We start from the raw sequence: 15,898 nt of genomic DNA, 5'->3' as shown, positions 1-15,898 counted from the left end.
TTAGATTAGTTCTTTCTTAATTATTCAAGCCTCTGAATCAGTTTGGTGGAAGCTCACCCTCACCTCGAGTAGTAGTTTGGTGACTTAAAGCATCTCAGAGAAAATAGTTGCACCATAAGGTACTTGACAGTAGTTTGATAATTGCCCATCATCTTCTGTGAACCTTCTCATCTTGTTCTTTGACCCGGCTTTTTTCCCCTTTACCGCCTATGACTGGCAAGGTGTTAACGGGCCCTTGAATGATCCCTTGAAATATATGTTAAGTACTTAAGGTAAACCATCTGTTCCACCTTGTATTTTTCTGAGACACTCTGGGTACATTTCCCAGACCTGAAGAGCTCTGTGTAAGCTTGACAGCTTGTCTTTCTCACCAATAGAAGTTGGTCCAACACAAGATATTACCTCACCCACCTTGTCTCTCTCTCACATTCTATTTGTGATCCGCTATAATCCCCAAATCCTTTTCAGATTATTCCCCATTTTGTAACTGTGCACTTGATTTTTCCTTCCTATGTGAAGTACTTTGTACTTATCTTTAATGAATTGCAACTTGTTGATTTCAAAGCAATTCTCCAATTTGTCAAGGTCATTTTGAATTCAAATTCTGTCCTCCAGTGCTTGCAACCATTCCCAGCTTGATGTCATCTGTAAATTTTATATGCATACTCTCCACTCCATTATACAAGTTATTAATTAAAATACTGAATAGTATTGGAGCTAGGACTGACCGCTGGGGGATCTTACTAAATACACTCTCCCAGTTTGACAGTAAACCATTGATAACTACTCTTTGAGTAAGATCTTTCAGTCAGTTGTGCACCCAACTTATAGTAATTTCACGTAGATCACATTTCCCCAGTTTGCTTATGAGACTGTTGCATGGGACTGTGTCAAAAGCCTTACTAAAATCAAGGCATATCACATCTCCTGCTTCCCCCACATCCACTAAGCCAGGAACTCTGTCCAGGAAGGAAATTTGGTTGGTTGGCATGATTTGTTCTTGACAAATCCATGCTGACTATTCCTTATAACTCTATTATCCTCTCTGTGCTTACAAACTGATTGTTTAATAACTAGTTCTAGTGTCTTTTCAGATATTGAAGTTAGACTGACTGGTCTATAATTTCCCAGATCCCCTTTGTTCCGCCTTTTTAAGAGAGGTACTATGTTTCCCCTTCTCCACTCCTCTGAGACCTCACCTATCCTCCATGAGTTCTCAAAGATAATTGCTAATGGTTCTGAGATTGCATCAGCTGGTTCCTTAAGTACCCTGAAGTCCTGATGCTACTGTGAAGCTCACTTTCTAATTTTTTATATATACCACGTTTATCACCATAGTAGCCGAGTGCCTTCCAGTAGTAAATTAAGCAATGTGACTACACATCTTTCACATGTTGTTTGTTCTCTCATCTTCTCCCCGTGGTAAAAAGTGCATGCAGTGAAGTGTCATGTTTTGATAGAGTTTTAGAGTATTTTTTAAAATATACATGTTACTATGCATTTATATTAGAAAAGTCAAGGTCAAATAAATACATCTTTCACTTGGAGAAGAAGGTGGTGTTGTTTGTGACGGTCCTTAGTTCCTGAGAGAATTTGTTTCACAGTCCCAGACCTGCACAGCTGTTTTGTCTGGTAGAAACAACTGTTACACTGTCCCATTAACAGCTTTGAATGGACCACAGAAATGGCACGAATATGTATTTGTCTTACTATAATTTCATTTTCCTGACCGGGGCAGCATATCAATTGTAAAACCATCTGTGCCAGGCCTACCTTACAAGCAGGGCCAGCTCCAGGCACCAGCTTAGCAAGCAGGTGCTTGGGGCAGCCACTCCAGAGAGGGGCGGCATGTCCAGGTATTCGGCGGCAATTCGGCAGAGGGTCCCTCGCTCCCGCTCGGAGGGAAGGACCTCCCGCTGAATTGCCGCAGATCGCGATCACTGCTTTTTTTTTTTTTTTTTTGGCTGCTTGGGGTGGCAAAACCCCTGGAGCCGGCTCTGCTTACAAGGCCATCAATGCCATTCCTTAAAAGGATCTTCCCTTACCTGCATTTAGGATCTCCTACTAGGGTAATGTCCCTCTCTTCCCTTTTCCATTCCCCGCTACTGATGGAATCACAGTAGATGGTATCTACTGATTTTTCAATTTTGGTAAAAAATTTTGGTTGCAATTTCACTGTAACCTCTATTCCACTAGGTGGCACTTATTGTCTACATAAGGAGCCTGTGTCCTTCAGTTTATGGTATTGCCCAAGTAAATCATCTATTCAGTGGCAATAAAATCTGATGTCATCAGTTATTTATATTTATTGCACAGTCCTTCCATCTCTCATGAAAATGCATACACATTGGGTAACATCCTGCATCTCAATAGATATTAATTATATAGTTCTGTGTTTCTCAATCTTTTCAAGTTGGCAACCCTTTATTCAAAGTAAATAAAATTTCACAACTCTCTACCTTACATTTACTATAAAAGTAAGAATAAAAAAAGTATCAAGGATAACAATGGTAACCCTATATAATTTATTTGTTTGTGTGTGTCTGTGTAGGTTGACAGAGCACATTTGACTTTGAAGTGTAAGGTGTGTGACCAATGGGGAAGTGAGATTTTTCTTTGCTTTAGATTGTAATAAAATTTGTAAGGCTGTCAACAAACTGCAGTTAACTCAAGCGATTTAACTCAAAACAAATTAACTCGATTAAAGAAATTAACCATGATGAATCACAGTTTTAATCTCACTGTTAAATAATAATAGAATACCAATTTAAATTTATTATAAATGTTTTGGATGTTTTTCTACATTTTCAAATATATTGATTTCAATTACAATGCAGAATGCAAAGTGTACAGTGATCACTTTATATTATTATTTGTATTACAAATATTTGCACTGTAAAGAAGATAAACAAAAGAAATAGTATTTTTCAATTCACCTCATACAAGTACTGTAGTGCAATCTCTATCGTGAAAGTGCAACTTACAAATGTAGAATTATTTTTTTACATATCTGAACTCAAAACCAAAACATTGTAAAACTTTAGAGCCTACAAGTCCACTCAAGCCTACTTCTTGTTCAGCCAGTAGCTAAGACAAACAAGTTTGTTTACATTTGCAGGAGACAATGCTGCCCGCTTCTTATTTACGTCACTTGAAAATGAGAAAAGGTGTGTGCATGGCACTGTTATAGCCAGCGTTGCATGGTATTTATGTGCCAGATATGCTAAACATTCATAGGCCCCTTCATACTTTGACTAGTAGATTGCACTTTTTACAGTGCAAATATTTATAATAAAAATAATAATATAAAGTGGGAACTCTACACTTTGTATTCTGTGTTGTAATTGAAATCAATATATTTGAAAATGTAGAAAAACATCCAAAATATTTATAATAAATTTAAAATGATAATTTATTGTTTAACAGTGCAATTAAAACTGCAATTGATTATTTTTTTAATCTCACGGTTTATTTTTAATTGTTTGATAGCCCTAAAAATTTGCAATAGCTCACATGTTTGATTGTCTTTTGGGACACCCCCCAATAGGTTGCAATCCACCAGTTGAGAAACACTGATAGTGCATCATACTCTGATGTGGCCCCTGCACCACAAGGTAAAAGAACTGCTGTTTGCCAGAAGCTGGGAATGCGTGACAGGGAATGTATCACTTGATTACCTATTCTGTTCATTCCCTTGTGGGCACCTGACATTGGCCACTGTCGGAACACAGGATGCAGGGCTAGATGGACACATTATAGCTGTTCTTATGCTCTAACAGTTGGACACAAATCTTGAACGACATTCCCCCCCCAACATTGGTTGCACTTTGTTATGAATGCAAAAAGTATCAGTTCAGCAGTGAAGCCTGTTCAAGAGAAAGTAACAACAAAAGTTTACGCCCAAATAAATTTGTTAGTCTCTAACAGGGTTTCTCAAACAGGGGTCGTCGCTTGTGTAGGGAAAGCCCCTGGTGGGCCAGGCTGGTGTGTTTACCTGCCCTGTCCGCAGGTCCAGCAGATCGCGGCTCCCACTGGCTGCAGATCGCTGCTCCGGATCAATGGGGGCTGCTGGAAGCGGCACGGGCCAAGGGACATACTGGCCGCCGTTTCCAGCACCTCCCATTGGCCCAGAGCAGCGATCCATGGCCAGTGGGAGCCACAATCGGCTGGACCTGCGGACAGGGCAGGTAAACATACCGGCCTGGCCCGCCAGGGGCTTTCCCTACACAAGCGGCGACACCTGTTTGAAAAACCCTGGTCTCTAAGGTGCCACAAGTACTCCCAGAGGTGAAAGCAAGCCGGTATGGTCTGGTATGGCATACTGCCAAGAGCCGGTATGCCGTGCCAGACTGGACTGGCTTCTCTGGGGGGGATTTAACGGTCCCGGAGCTTGGGCCCCTGTGGGGAGCCCTAGGCCCTTTAAAGCGCCACCCAAGCCCTGCTTCCGGAGCTCTGGTGGCGCTTTAAAGGGACTGGGGCTCACCTCAGACCTAGCCCAAGCCCTGCCGCCCTGGGGTAGCAGCAGCAGGGCTCCCGTGGTGATTTAAAGGGCCCAGAGCTCCACGGCGTCCAGAGCCCCAGTCCCTTTAATTCACCCCTCTGCAGCTGGTAGCTCTGGGGTGATTTAAAGGCCCTAGGGCTCCCAGCCACAGCCAGAACCCCAGGGCATTTAAATCTTAAAAGGCCCCACCTCTTCCTGTTGAGGCCACACCCACTCAGGACTCTGGCATAAGGGTAAGTCCTTTAAGTTACTTTCACCCATGAGTACTCCTCATTCTTTTTGCTAATACAGACTAACACGGCTACCACTCTGAAACTTGTCACCATGCAAGGCACTGAATTTAGCCATATGAAGTGGAAATCCATCAACTTCATGAAAAAACTCGTACAGATACAGATAAATATCTTCTTTTCCAAATGCAAACAGATGGACATCATACCAAAAGGACTGAAGGTAAAAAATCCATACAATCTACATACCACACAGACTTTGCTGAGAGATTGTGCCACACACTCTCAAAGAACCTGCAGAATCACCTGATCAACATACTATACAGCAAACGGGGAAAAATTAAGAATATGCTCATTACAGAGTAAAAACTATTTCCCCATGCTAATTTTTCCCCTACTGTTATTCACACCTTCTTGTCAACTGTTTGAAATGGGCCATCCTGATTATCACTACAAAAGTTGTTTTTTCTCCTGCTGATAATAGCCCACCTTAATTGATTAGTCTTGTTAGAGTTGGTATGGCAACACCCATTTTTTCATGTTCTCTGTGTATATATATTGTCGGAGAAAAACTTAGTTCTCGCTTTTTGTTTGGGTGCAGCAAAATCAAATACTTTATTATTTCTCCAGTAATTACAATGGAGGGAGAGAGTGCCATAGGACACAGGGTCACCCCAGTCCCGGACAGGTCTCTCAACTGGTAAACAATTACAGCAAGCTTTATACCTTTGTTACAGACAATTTCTAGCAATAATACAGACGGTAAAAAGCAACAGATACATTTTGTTTATACATAAGCTTTTCTGCTATCTTATTTGTCTCACTACTAAAAAAAAGCAAGACTGCACATTTGGTTATCAGAAGATTGCAAGGTCGTAATAACTTTCACACAGTTCACTCTGTCTTACATTATCTTGCTTCTACAAATCTCACGTCATTAGGGTCACAGCTAGCCTAACTCATGCTAAGTAACTGACATTCATTAAGATCCCTTCAAATCCTTGTTAATTAGTTCCTGGCTTCCACAATATCTTCCCACGGTATTTTCCACTGCATGCCTCTGATGAAGTGGGTTCTAGCCCACGGAAGCTTATGCCTAAATAAATGTGTTAGTCTCTAAGGTGCCACAAGTCCACCTCCTTCCTTTTGCTAATACAGACTAACACAGCCACCCCTCTGAAACGTCCTTGTTGTTACTTGGCTGTGAAAGGAACAACCTGTCGCTTGTCCTGCAGTTTACTGGGCGTGGAAGCTGCAGGGGGGTGGGAGATTCCCGCAGGGCAATTGGAGCGTTGTGGGGTAACCTCTGAACCAGGAGCTGGGGATGGGGGGCTGACGGGACCCGCAGCGGTTTGGCATTACGTGCTGAGAGAGCTCAGACTCAGGAGCCGCGTGCACCAGGCCGAGTCCCTGCCCTGCACAACAAGCGCTGAGAGCTCGGGAGACGGTCCCGCTGACTGAGGGAGAGAGCGAGCTACTGACTGATTGGTCGATTAGTCCCGCTTCTCTTCTACTACTGGTTCGCTGGGCCGTGACTTCCACCAATCCCGGCCCTGGTTTCCTGACTCCGCCCCACTCCGCGGCCCGCTCCGGCTGCCGCCGGCGCCTCGCATGGAGGGAGGGAGCCGGAAGAGGCGGGGCTGAGAGGATGACGGCTCCTCCCCTGCCGTGGCAGCCGTTGGGCCTGTCAGCCAAGTCGGGCTCGGATTGGCCGCGCGTTTTTGCGCTGAGGGATGCCCGGGTAGCTCCTCCCCCAGGCCGGGGCGGACGGAGCGATGGCGAGGCCGGGAGCTCTGCGGCATCACAAGGTACCAGCCGCGGGGGTCGTTGGGGGGCCGAGCGCTGGGGGACGGGGCTGGGTCTCCCCTGGAGGTGCGGGGCTGGGCGCGGTGTATTCTCGCTCTGGGAGCCCGGGGGGACTGGGCGCCTTGAGCGGCGGTTTACGGGTCTTTCTCTGCGGGTTGGGAGCACTGGGCGTCTGGGGCAGGGAGTGAGTGGAGGGCGTCTCGTTTTCGGGGCTCCTGGGGGCTTGGAGGGGACTGGGTGGGCTCCCGGGTCATGGGGGTGAGGACTTTCCTGTGAGGGGTTGGAAGGTGGCTGGGCTCCCGGGTCAGGGGGCGGGGGCTCGGGCTCTCCTGGGAGTCAGTAGGGGTGGGGGGTTGGGAGCTGAATGAGCTCGCAGGTCGGGGGAAGGGGCTCTCCTCTGGGGGCTCCCTATGGCTGTGGGGGGGGGGGTTGGGAGGTGACTAGGCTCATGGGAAAGCAGCAAAGAGTCCTGTGGCACCTTATAGACTAACAGACGTTTTGCAGCATGAGCTTTCGTGGGCTCATGGGGGCTCTTCGCTGGGGCTCACTGGGGGGGGTTAGGCGGTAACTGGCCTCACAGGTCAGAGGGGGACTCTCTTTTGGAGGTCACTAGAGATGTGGGGGAGGGGTCGGGAGGTGACTGAGCTCACCAGTTGAGGGTGCTCCTCTGAGGGACACTAGGGATGTGTGGGGAGAGTTGGCAGGTGCCTGGCCCCACAGGTCACTGCAGGCACTCTGGGGGACACTAGGGATGTGGCAGGGGATGGGTTGGGAGGTGACTGGGCTAACGGGTCAGGAAGGCTCTCCTCTTGGGGACACTCAGGGTGACAGGGTTGGGGAGGAGACTGGGATCATGGGTTGGGGGAGCTCTCCTCTGGGGGACACTGGGGGAGTTGTCATGTGACTGGGGACATTACTGGGGACATCACAATTCAGGGGCTCTCTTCTGGAGTGGTTGCAGGTGACTGGATTCATAAGTTAGGGGAACTCTTCTCTAGAGGCTACTCAAGGGGGGTATTACTGGGAGCCTAGATGAGGGATGCAGGACTCCCCCCTCGGGAGTGCATGGGTAACTGAGCCTCTCCAGGAATAGGGTTTAGGTGACTCTTTGGGGCTCCCCTGATTGGTGGGGCTGGTGTTACTTCTCCCTCCACCTACCCTATTACCTGTTGGATTCAGTTCCTGCACAGGCGCCTGCCAGCAGCTGCTTAGCTTCACCTCTTGTTGGGGGTTGATTCCCAAAGTACATTTCCCTGCCTTGTGATGTGGGGTTTTGCAAAGTGTTACAACAGGACACCTGAAGTCTCCTTCTAACTTACTAGGGCTCTCAATCATTTAGATTCTCCAAAGTTTGAAAGCCCAGGGTTGCTGTCTGCCTATTTGTGTCAGCCTTAAGGGGACAAAAGTGTGTGAACAAAATTCCCATGTTCACATCACTGATTTGCCCAATGATGTTAGATTTTTGTATCCTGACATGAAGACATGTTGTCATGACATCACATTGCTATATGAAACTTGAGAGATATTTGGGAGGTAAGGCAGATCTATGATGATCAAGGGTAGTGTTGTGAATTTTGGGATGGGCTTCAGCCCTTGTGTGCATAATCCATATTTGTTGTGGGCCTGACCCTGCAATCTTTATGCGAGTACCCTCATTGAGGTCAGTGAGATTACTTACACGAGTAACACACACACACACCATTAGGCCTTTTGCTTGAAGTATTCTTCTACAATTAAATATTTCAGCTACAAATATTTGTGCTATGGCAGCAGCTTATTAGTAAAAACTAGTGCTGTGCATTCAGTTGGAAAGCAGGGAATATTTTCTCCTTTGCAATATATTATAAAGCTCTTCACAATCATGTTATATCACACCTTAAGCCTGTTACTGGTCTGGGTCTGAACTCTTATGAAAAATGTATGGGATATTTAATAAATGCAGGTAGTCAGGCCGTCGATTTTACAATATCCACTAGCACCAATCTAAGGTATTGGTTCAGTACTGACTTTCAGAGAAATGTTTTGGAGAATTACCAGCACTGCCTCCTGTACCACTCAGGATTTTTTGTTGACGTCTCCCATTAAGGAATGAATTTGGTCTGATTTAGCTAAACTTGTGAAATTTGACATGATATCAAAAGAAGATGATACGGCTGTAGGCTATAGACAGTGTCAGTGGTGCTAGAGGAAAGTGGAAGGGCTATACTGAAATAACTTCTGTCCACAAAACAAACTGATATGTGTCTACACGTAAACACCGACCCTGTAGTTTATATGTGGGTGGACTGCTGCATCTGCACAGTGTCATGAAGTCAGTGGAGCTCCATGTATTCAGAAGTCTACCTGTGCATTGTAAATTTCAGGATTGAGGCTCAGTGCTCCTTGCTGCATTCCCCCTCATTCCTTTAAAAAATGTTAATTAGCCTTCCTAGACTTTATTTATTGTCTCAGATTTAGCAGTCCGGTGGTATTTAGTATACTTCTATTATATCATTAAAATAATTAATTGAAATTAAAACAATATTTATTGGTGTATATTTGTGTAATAATTCAACAGGTACTGTCTTCTGGAAGGCTAACAGGAGCAGCTAAGTTATCAAGTGGAAAAAAACAGTAAGAATTTAATCATTAATACTGTCTAGTGGTATTCCTGTTAGCAGTCAAAACAGCCATACAAATCAAAAGCCAGCAGCTTGTCAACAACTCTTTGCATTTATTAAATATTAAGTCCCAACTGAAAGATGCTGCAAGTGGCAGATCCTGCTGTCCTTGGACAGGCAAAACTTTCATTGAAGTTAGTGGGAGTTTGGCCTGTACAATGACTAGAGGGAAGATTAACCCCTTTAGCAAACAACATGCCTTAGACTTCCATTTTGAATTTATGAAATATTAATTAAATTTCCCCCGTAGATTACTGAATGAATATGGGGACTAGTTACATGTAAGCTTTCTAAGGGGCAGTCCTACCCTAACATGCTGGTTATGTCTGCAGCAGTTAATTGCTTATCTCATTACAGCATTTGGCTCTGGTGCAGCACATTGTGTATGGGTTTTTTGTTGTTGTTGTTTTAGATATCAAACAAGTATATTTATAAGAGGAAGTAAACAGGGAATGTCTTTTTCAGGATTGGCTTAAGAAAAGCATGCCATTCTGATGTGGACTCTGGCTATTCTCTCTATTCCACTGACTCTGAGGATCAGGTAATTTGAGATGAATTGGCTCTCTCTTATACATGCAAATCAGAAATTAACTAAAATTACTGAAACATAAAATTCATTAGATATAAACACAATACAATCCCTCAGTTATACTGTAAATATAACAAACCAGTAAATGGGAAATGTGTAAAAGTTTTCATTGATGGCATGTAAATGTTACTCAAATCCAGTCCAGAAATAACTGTGACTCAAACCTGTAACAACGGTTTCTAAATAGGAACTTCTTAACTTTATTTCATTGTCCTTACTGGTTTTGTGTTACAATAAATCAATGCCTGTATTCTGACTGCAACGTTCTTTCTGCAGGTTGTAACTATACATAACGGGCTTGATCGCTGTGCAGCTTTACTGCAGGATATTTTGCAAAATGAGGCCACAGGTTGTACCTTATTGAAATTTTAAATTACATTTTAGTTTCTGTAGGTCTCTTATTTATTTTGTTGAATGGCTTTTGTTTCAAATAACATTAGGAATGGAGACAGTAAATCGAAAACCAGGAAAAGTAACTTCTGTTAAGGCTACTACCAGGCCTATACTAACCAAAGGAAATAGTTCAAAAAAGAAAGGACTGAAGAAAAATGTTCTTGCTGCCCATATTCATAAAGAAATTGGTAAGCACTTGTCCTTGGTTTGGCCTTTACTTAAACAATGTTTTCATCCATAAGTGTTTTATTTCCTCAATAAATACATGTTCATTGTCACCACATCTGCAGAATTAATTAATGTGGTTATAATATTGTGCAACTTATTTTGGTTTTAAACTTTGGTTTAATAAAATAAATTTACTATGGCTTGATTTTTTTCTGTCAATTTTAATCAAATTAATCAGTCAAAATGGGTTCACAGCACTTGATTCCTGATGTCAAGAATCTTCATGTAAACATTTGTTTGTGTAGCGCAAAAAGAAAACTAACTTCAACTTTATTTTCCATAGTGCCCGTGTCAAATAGGAAACCAGCCTCTTGTAATACACTTGCTGTTGACAAAGAGGGAGAACTTTCCAGCGCAGTACAAAATCAGCCTGTTCAACCAATTCATGTGCCTTTTAATCAGCAGTCTCCTGTGATGCATCAGAAACTGTGTGAGCATGTGCAAACCCAAATGTCTCTGATAACTGGCCAAGTTCCACCGAGCTGTAATGGAATTCCCTCTGTACCTGCTTACCCTGTTCTAGATCCTGGTTAGTATCAATGTCATCAAATAGTTAGACACTATTTTGGGGTTTGTTTTTAGTTTTTTGGCAAGAAAAAAATCTTAAATTTAACTATGTTCGGTTTTTGTCTATTTGTTTCAGGATATCAAAGTGTTACAGCATTTAATTATCGTTTACCTACCTCCACACCAACTCTGTCCCCGCAGCATACATCTAATCCTTTACTCATTCAGTCTGTAAGTACACTTGATTTAAATTATAAATAAACATTTAAGTTAGTGTTGTCATCCTTGTCTTATTTTGTGGCTTTCATCACTACTGAAATCTATACACTTTCTTGGACTTAATAAGAAATGTTCCCAAAGAAAAAGAAACTCAATGCATTTTATGTCTCATAAAAACTGTGATGAAACAATAGATACGGTGGTGCTTTTAATAAAATATGTGATTTAAAGGTGGTTCACAAATATATTGTTAGCAGGCATTGCTACTTATATTGTGCCTGCAGTAGACTCCAAAAATGAGGTAATCGGTCTGCCAATGGGGACTGTTCACTTCTGTTTGTTATGCTCATTGTTTTTCTATGTCGAATTCTGTGAAGTATCCATTTCCCAGCCCCTTCCTGAGGAGGATTGATAGTTCCTGATCAGTGTAACATCCCAATCTCACTGTGCTGCTGATTGTCATTAACCTAACCTTGAATATTTTAACCTATTAAAAACCTCAGTGACTAGAAGTGCCAACTTGATCAGTGGAAAGTAGTGTAAAACCCATTGTTCTCAAATATGGTTTGTGTGTTAAAGCTTTGCATTTTAATATCCTTATCTATTTCAGGGTACAACGTTTAAAAAAACAACAAAGCAAACCCTCTTCTGCAGTGTGGGAGGAGGGTTTACATTGACCCTGTAGTCAGATTGCAGATGCCACCCCTGTTCCATAGCTATCATGACCTTCAATCAGCACTCTATGGGATATCAACTCATTTGCTAGAAGTTTTGGACTGGGGGAAGTCTGTGCTTCGCAGATCCAAAAAACCACTACGTAAAATTAAGTAATTGTTAGAAATGTGCTGACTGCGTTTTTATGTTTGTAGCATTCAGCACATATATTTATAGATTACGTTGCTGAGATTAGTCAAAATGCCAAAATACAGAAAAATATTGACTTGTACACAATGTACACAGTGGGTACCAGCAATGAATTCTAGTTATAAAGATAGGGAAAATAAGGAAATGTATCAGGAAGATTCTTACAAGCACACTGAAAATGAATTCCCACCCCAAGGAAACAGAATCCTTTTGTCCTTCCCCAATATAGAAAGATGAAAATATCAATTTTGCTCTATTGCTGAATTACAGATAACATTTAAGATAAGACCAACTAGTCTTATTGGTAATCCTAACTATATTTGCTTTTTAACTATTCCTGAACACAGTGAAAGGTCATACACTGCAGCCTGAATGCATTTGAGTACTATTTTAACTGGTTTTTAAATGACAAACAGTGAGCAACACCACATTAAATAAGATTGGCTTCTAAATGTTGAAAGAAACCTCACTGCTACATTTAGGCGCCATGAAAATACAAATAATAATTTGTTTAATATATATATTCTCTATGTAGGGTGTTCCTGCTGACAGTTACAACCAGTGTGCACCACAAGCAGGAGGAGCTGTGTTTTTCCCAGGAGTTTCTGCTGCTGCTTGTGTTTCTTCACAAGCGAAGTCTGTCACCACTGATCCTCAGATGATACCCTGTGTACCACTAAATGTGCCAAATAATTCCACAGTATCTACATTTCTTCCAGCATCTTATGGCAGAGAGATGATTTCAAACCAAGGAAATCATGAGCAACGGGTAAAGGAGGCAGACTTGATAAGATGTATACAAGCTCATCTGGCTCTCTTAAAACCACATGAATCAGAGAGTGACTGGGCTGGTCAGAAGTACCAGAAATTTGATCCAGCACAGTCCAAGGTCTCAGATACCAAAGAAGAGGAAACTGCTGAGGAACATAGTGAGGGTACTACCAGTGAAGAAGAGGACTTGAATGCAGTTGACATAGCACCAGTGAGGGAGACAAGCTGTCAGACAAGTTTTGACAAAAAAGATTTAAAGCCTAAAAAAGCAAGCCCAGAAAAAACAGCCCAAAAAGTTAAAACAGTAAAATATCTTTTGGGAGAGCTCAAGGCACTGGCAGACCAAGGTAAAAATGTTTTATCAGCACAGTAGACTATGTATTACACAGATGCTATGCTATGCCACATGGATGGACATTCTTAGAAATCCATAACATACCATTGTGTGATGAATTATTGTAATTCAGATGTTACAAAATTACAATTTGGAATAGTTTTTCTTTTTAATAGAGCTGTATGTTTTGATCTGAAGGAAGATAAAGGGAGTGTTTCAATGTGTGTCTGAGATCTTAAAATTGTTATAGCAATTAGTAAAAGTAGTGTTTTCTTTCTGCGTACAGTCTGTGGGAAAGCTCTGCTCTTACACTTCCCATAAGAGATAATCAGGGAGTGGTGTGGAAAGGTTCTAAAAGATTTCCCTTCAGAGATCAGTTGGAAGGATGGTGGCTGTGATTTAACGGGGATCTAGACCAATGGCTCTCAATCTTTCCATCTTACTATACCCCTTTCAGGAGTCTGATTTGTCTTGCATACCCCCAATTTACACCTCACTTAAAAACTACTTGCTTACAAAATCGGACCTAAAAATACAAAAAAGTGTCACTGCACTATTATGGAAAAATTGCTGACTTTCTCATTTTTACCATATAATTATAAAATAAATCAATTGGTATATAAATATTGTACTTGCATTTCAGTGTGTAGTATAAAGAGCAATATAAACAAGTCATTGTCTATAGGAAATTTTAGTTTGTACTGACTTCTCTAGTGCTTTTTATGTAGCCTGTTGTAAAACGAGGTAAATATATAGATGAATTGATGTACCCCCTGAAAGACCTCTGTGTACCCACAAGGATACATGTACACCTGGCTGAGAACCACTCATCTAGACCATACTTCAGTCAAACAGTAATTTAAGAAATGCAAATAAAGAGGGGTAATTTAAACATTAAAAGCTTCACGCATATCTTAAGAGGTAATAGAATTTGTTCAGCCATCTCATAAATTGCTTAATTGTATATATCTGAGGCTGTTATGTATTTTTCTTATAGATGATTATATATTTTTTTTCTTATAGATGATTCTGAAATATTGAGGCTAATACATGAGGTAGAAGACTGTGTTTCATTACTGCCAGCAGTAGTTGGAAGTACTAATGTACAAGCTGAAATAGCACTTGCTATACAACCTCTCAGAAGTGAAAATGCCCAATTGCGTAGGTCAGTAAATATTCAACAAGTGAGCAACCTATTTCAAAAATATGTATCATGCTAACTAACTTCATTGTTATAAATTACATATTGTAGTATGGTTACAATGTATAATTCTTAGATCACGTTCTTATTTTCTGTTGTCTATATTGTGTTCACGTGCAGGGGTTTTGTTTATACTATGCTTTTGTATACTATATTGCTTCTGAAAAAAATCTTTAAGGCATTCATATTTCGTGCATGGATATTTGAACAAGCTTCTTGCTACCCATGAATAGGAATATTTTACTTCTTCCGTCAGTTTTCCCAAATGAATGATGGTCTCTTGTTGAAACACAGAATTAAGTCAGGTGGTCTATCTGTGCCATGGACTTGCTCCATGACTTTAGGTAAATTGCTTAAGCCCTCAGCACAGTTAACTACAGAGTGCATTAGTCTTCCCCAGAGAGATGTAAATTCTAATGCGCACAGGATGGCATGCACTAACTGGCTCCTGTGGACCCTGGTGGCATGCACTAAAAGTTCCCTAGTGTGTGTTAATGTAGGGCTGTTTGAAACAGCAGTTTCACCTATTTGTAAAATAAAAATATTAGCCTAGAGAAGTATTGTAAAGTTTAATCCACTGTTTATAAAGTGCTTTGCAATTTTCAGCTGAGAAGTGCAATACAATGACAAAATTGAATGAAAAATTGACATTTCAAATTAGAACTCCAAATAAAGCATTTCGACTGCAGGTGGCAGACTTCACAATCTTTAATATAGATAGGACAGATGTTCTTAGTGTTACCTTTGAAATTATTGTGCTTAGAGCTCCATAGAAGGGATGGAATTTTGGAACCGGAAATATCAATTGTATGAGAAGTCCTTTGGAAAAGGTGAGCGTGCATCTGTCTAGGAGCAGCAGACTACAAGTAGGTTTGGCAGTGTTCAATTTTAATTGATGTGTCAGTAAACATTGATTTCAGCTGACATGCTGAAATTGACACACAAAAATTGATCAGTAACAGTGCAAGAGGTCCCCCCCACTCCATTTTGTGCCTGCAGAGATTGGGTGTCACTGGCCCTGTAACAGGTCAGAGCCATCTGCAGCCCTGCTATCATGACCATGCTCCCTCACTCCATGGCAGCAGAGCTGCACAGCGATCCCTGTGCTGCTGCAGAGCAGGTGACATCCAGTTCCTGCAGGGGCAAGGTGCAGGGAAGACTGTGATCCTGGTAGAGCAGAGACCTCATGCCAGGACTGCAAGGAATGGGAAGAGGATGAGCGCCCGGCTGTGGGAGAGACTACATGCTGCTGAATGGCTTCTCCCCTGGGCAGGCACCATTCAGTGGTGGGATGGCCTCCCCAGCAGCCGGGGGCTCATCTTCCTTCTTGTGGCCCTGGCTAGAGGTCTCTGGTCTTCCCAGCCAGGACTACAAGCCTTCACACCTTATGCCCGCCAGGGATCAGTTGTCACTAGCCATGCATGGAGTCCTCTGCAGCTCTGCTGTCATGGATCTACTCACCAGCTGGCAGTGCCAGAGGTCTGACAGTGGGGTTGCAGAGGGTTCTCTTCACAGCCATGGGGCCAATGCCACCCGACCCCTGCAGGTATAAGGTGCAGGAAAGGCTGCAGTCCTGACGAGACAAAGCAGAGACC

General features: G+C 42.3%; 1 protein-coding gene across 2 annotated transcripts in view; it reads left to right on the top strand.

Annotated features, from left to right (window-relative positions):
* The first annotated feature begins 6,405 nt into the window (after positions 1-6,405).
* Positions 6,406-15,898, top strand: part of CCDC14 (coiled-coil domain containing 14) — a 16,658-nt gene continuing 7,165 nt past the window's right edge. The window contains exons 1-9 of one of the 2 annotated variants that reach the window (XM_045031722.1): positions 6,406-6,539; positions 9,095-9,150; positions 9,663-9,738; positions 10,063-10,135; positions 10,227-10,367; positions 10,691-10,936; positions 11,051-11,145; positions 12,533-13,115; positions 14,126-14,267. In XM_045031722.1, coding sequence (XP_044887657.1) covers positions 6,507-6,539; positions 9,095-9,150; positions 9,663-9,738; positions 10,063-10,135; positions 10,227-10,367; positions 10,691-10,936; positions 11,051-11,145; positions 12,533-13,115; positions 14,126-14,267 — 1,445 coding nt within the window. In that variant the 5' untranslated portion in view covers positions 6,406-6,506. The remainder of the gene's footprint in view (positions 6,540-9,094; positions 9,151-9,662; positions 9,739-10,062; positions 10,136-10,226; positions 10,368-10,690; positions 10,937-11,050; positions 11,146-12,532; positions 13,116-14,125; positions 14,268-15,898) is intronic. The other variant, XM_045031721.1, reaches the window with a different exon arrangement.

Source organism: Mauremys mutica, chromosome 10 (assembly GCF_020497125.1).
Source record: "Mauremys mutica isolate MM-2020 ecotype Southern chromosome 10, ASM2049712v1, whole genome shotgun sequence".
Taxonomy (NCBI): domain Eukaryota; kingdom Metazoa; phylum Chordata; order Testudines; family Geoemydidae; genus Mauremys; species Mauremys mutica.
The sequence above is the reverse complement of the archived record's forward strand: the minus strand, read 5'-3'. Positions and strand labels throughout refer to the sequence as shown.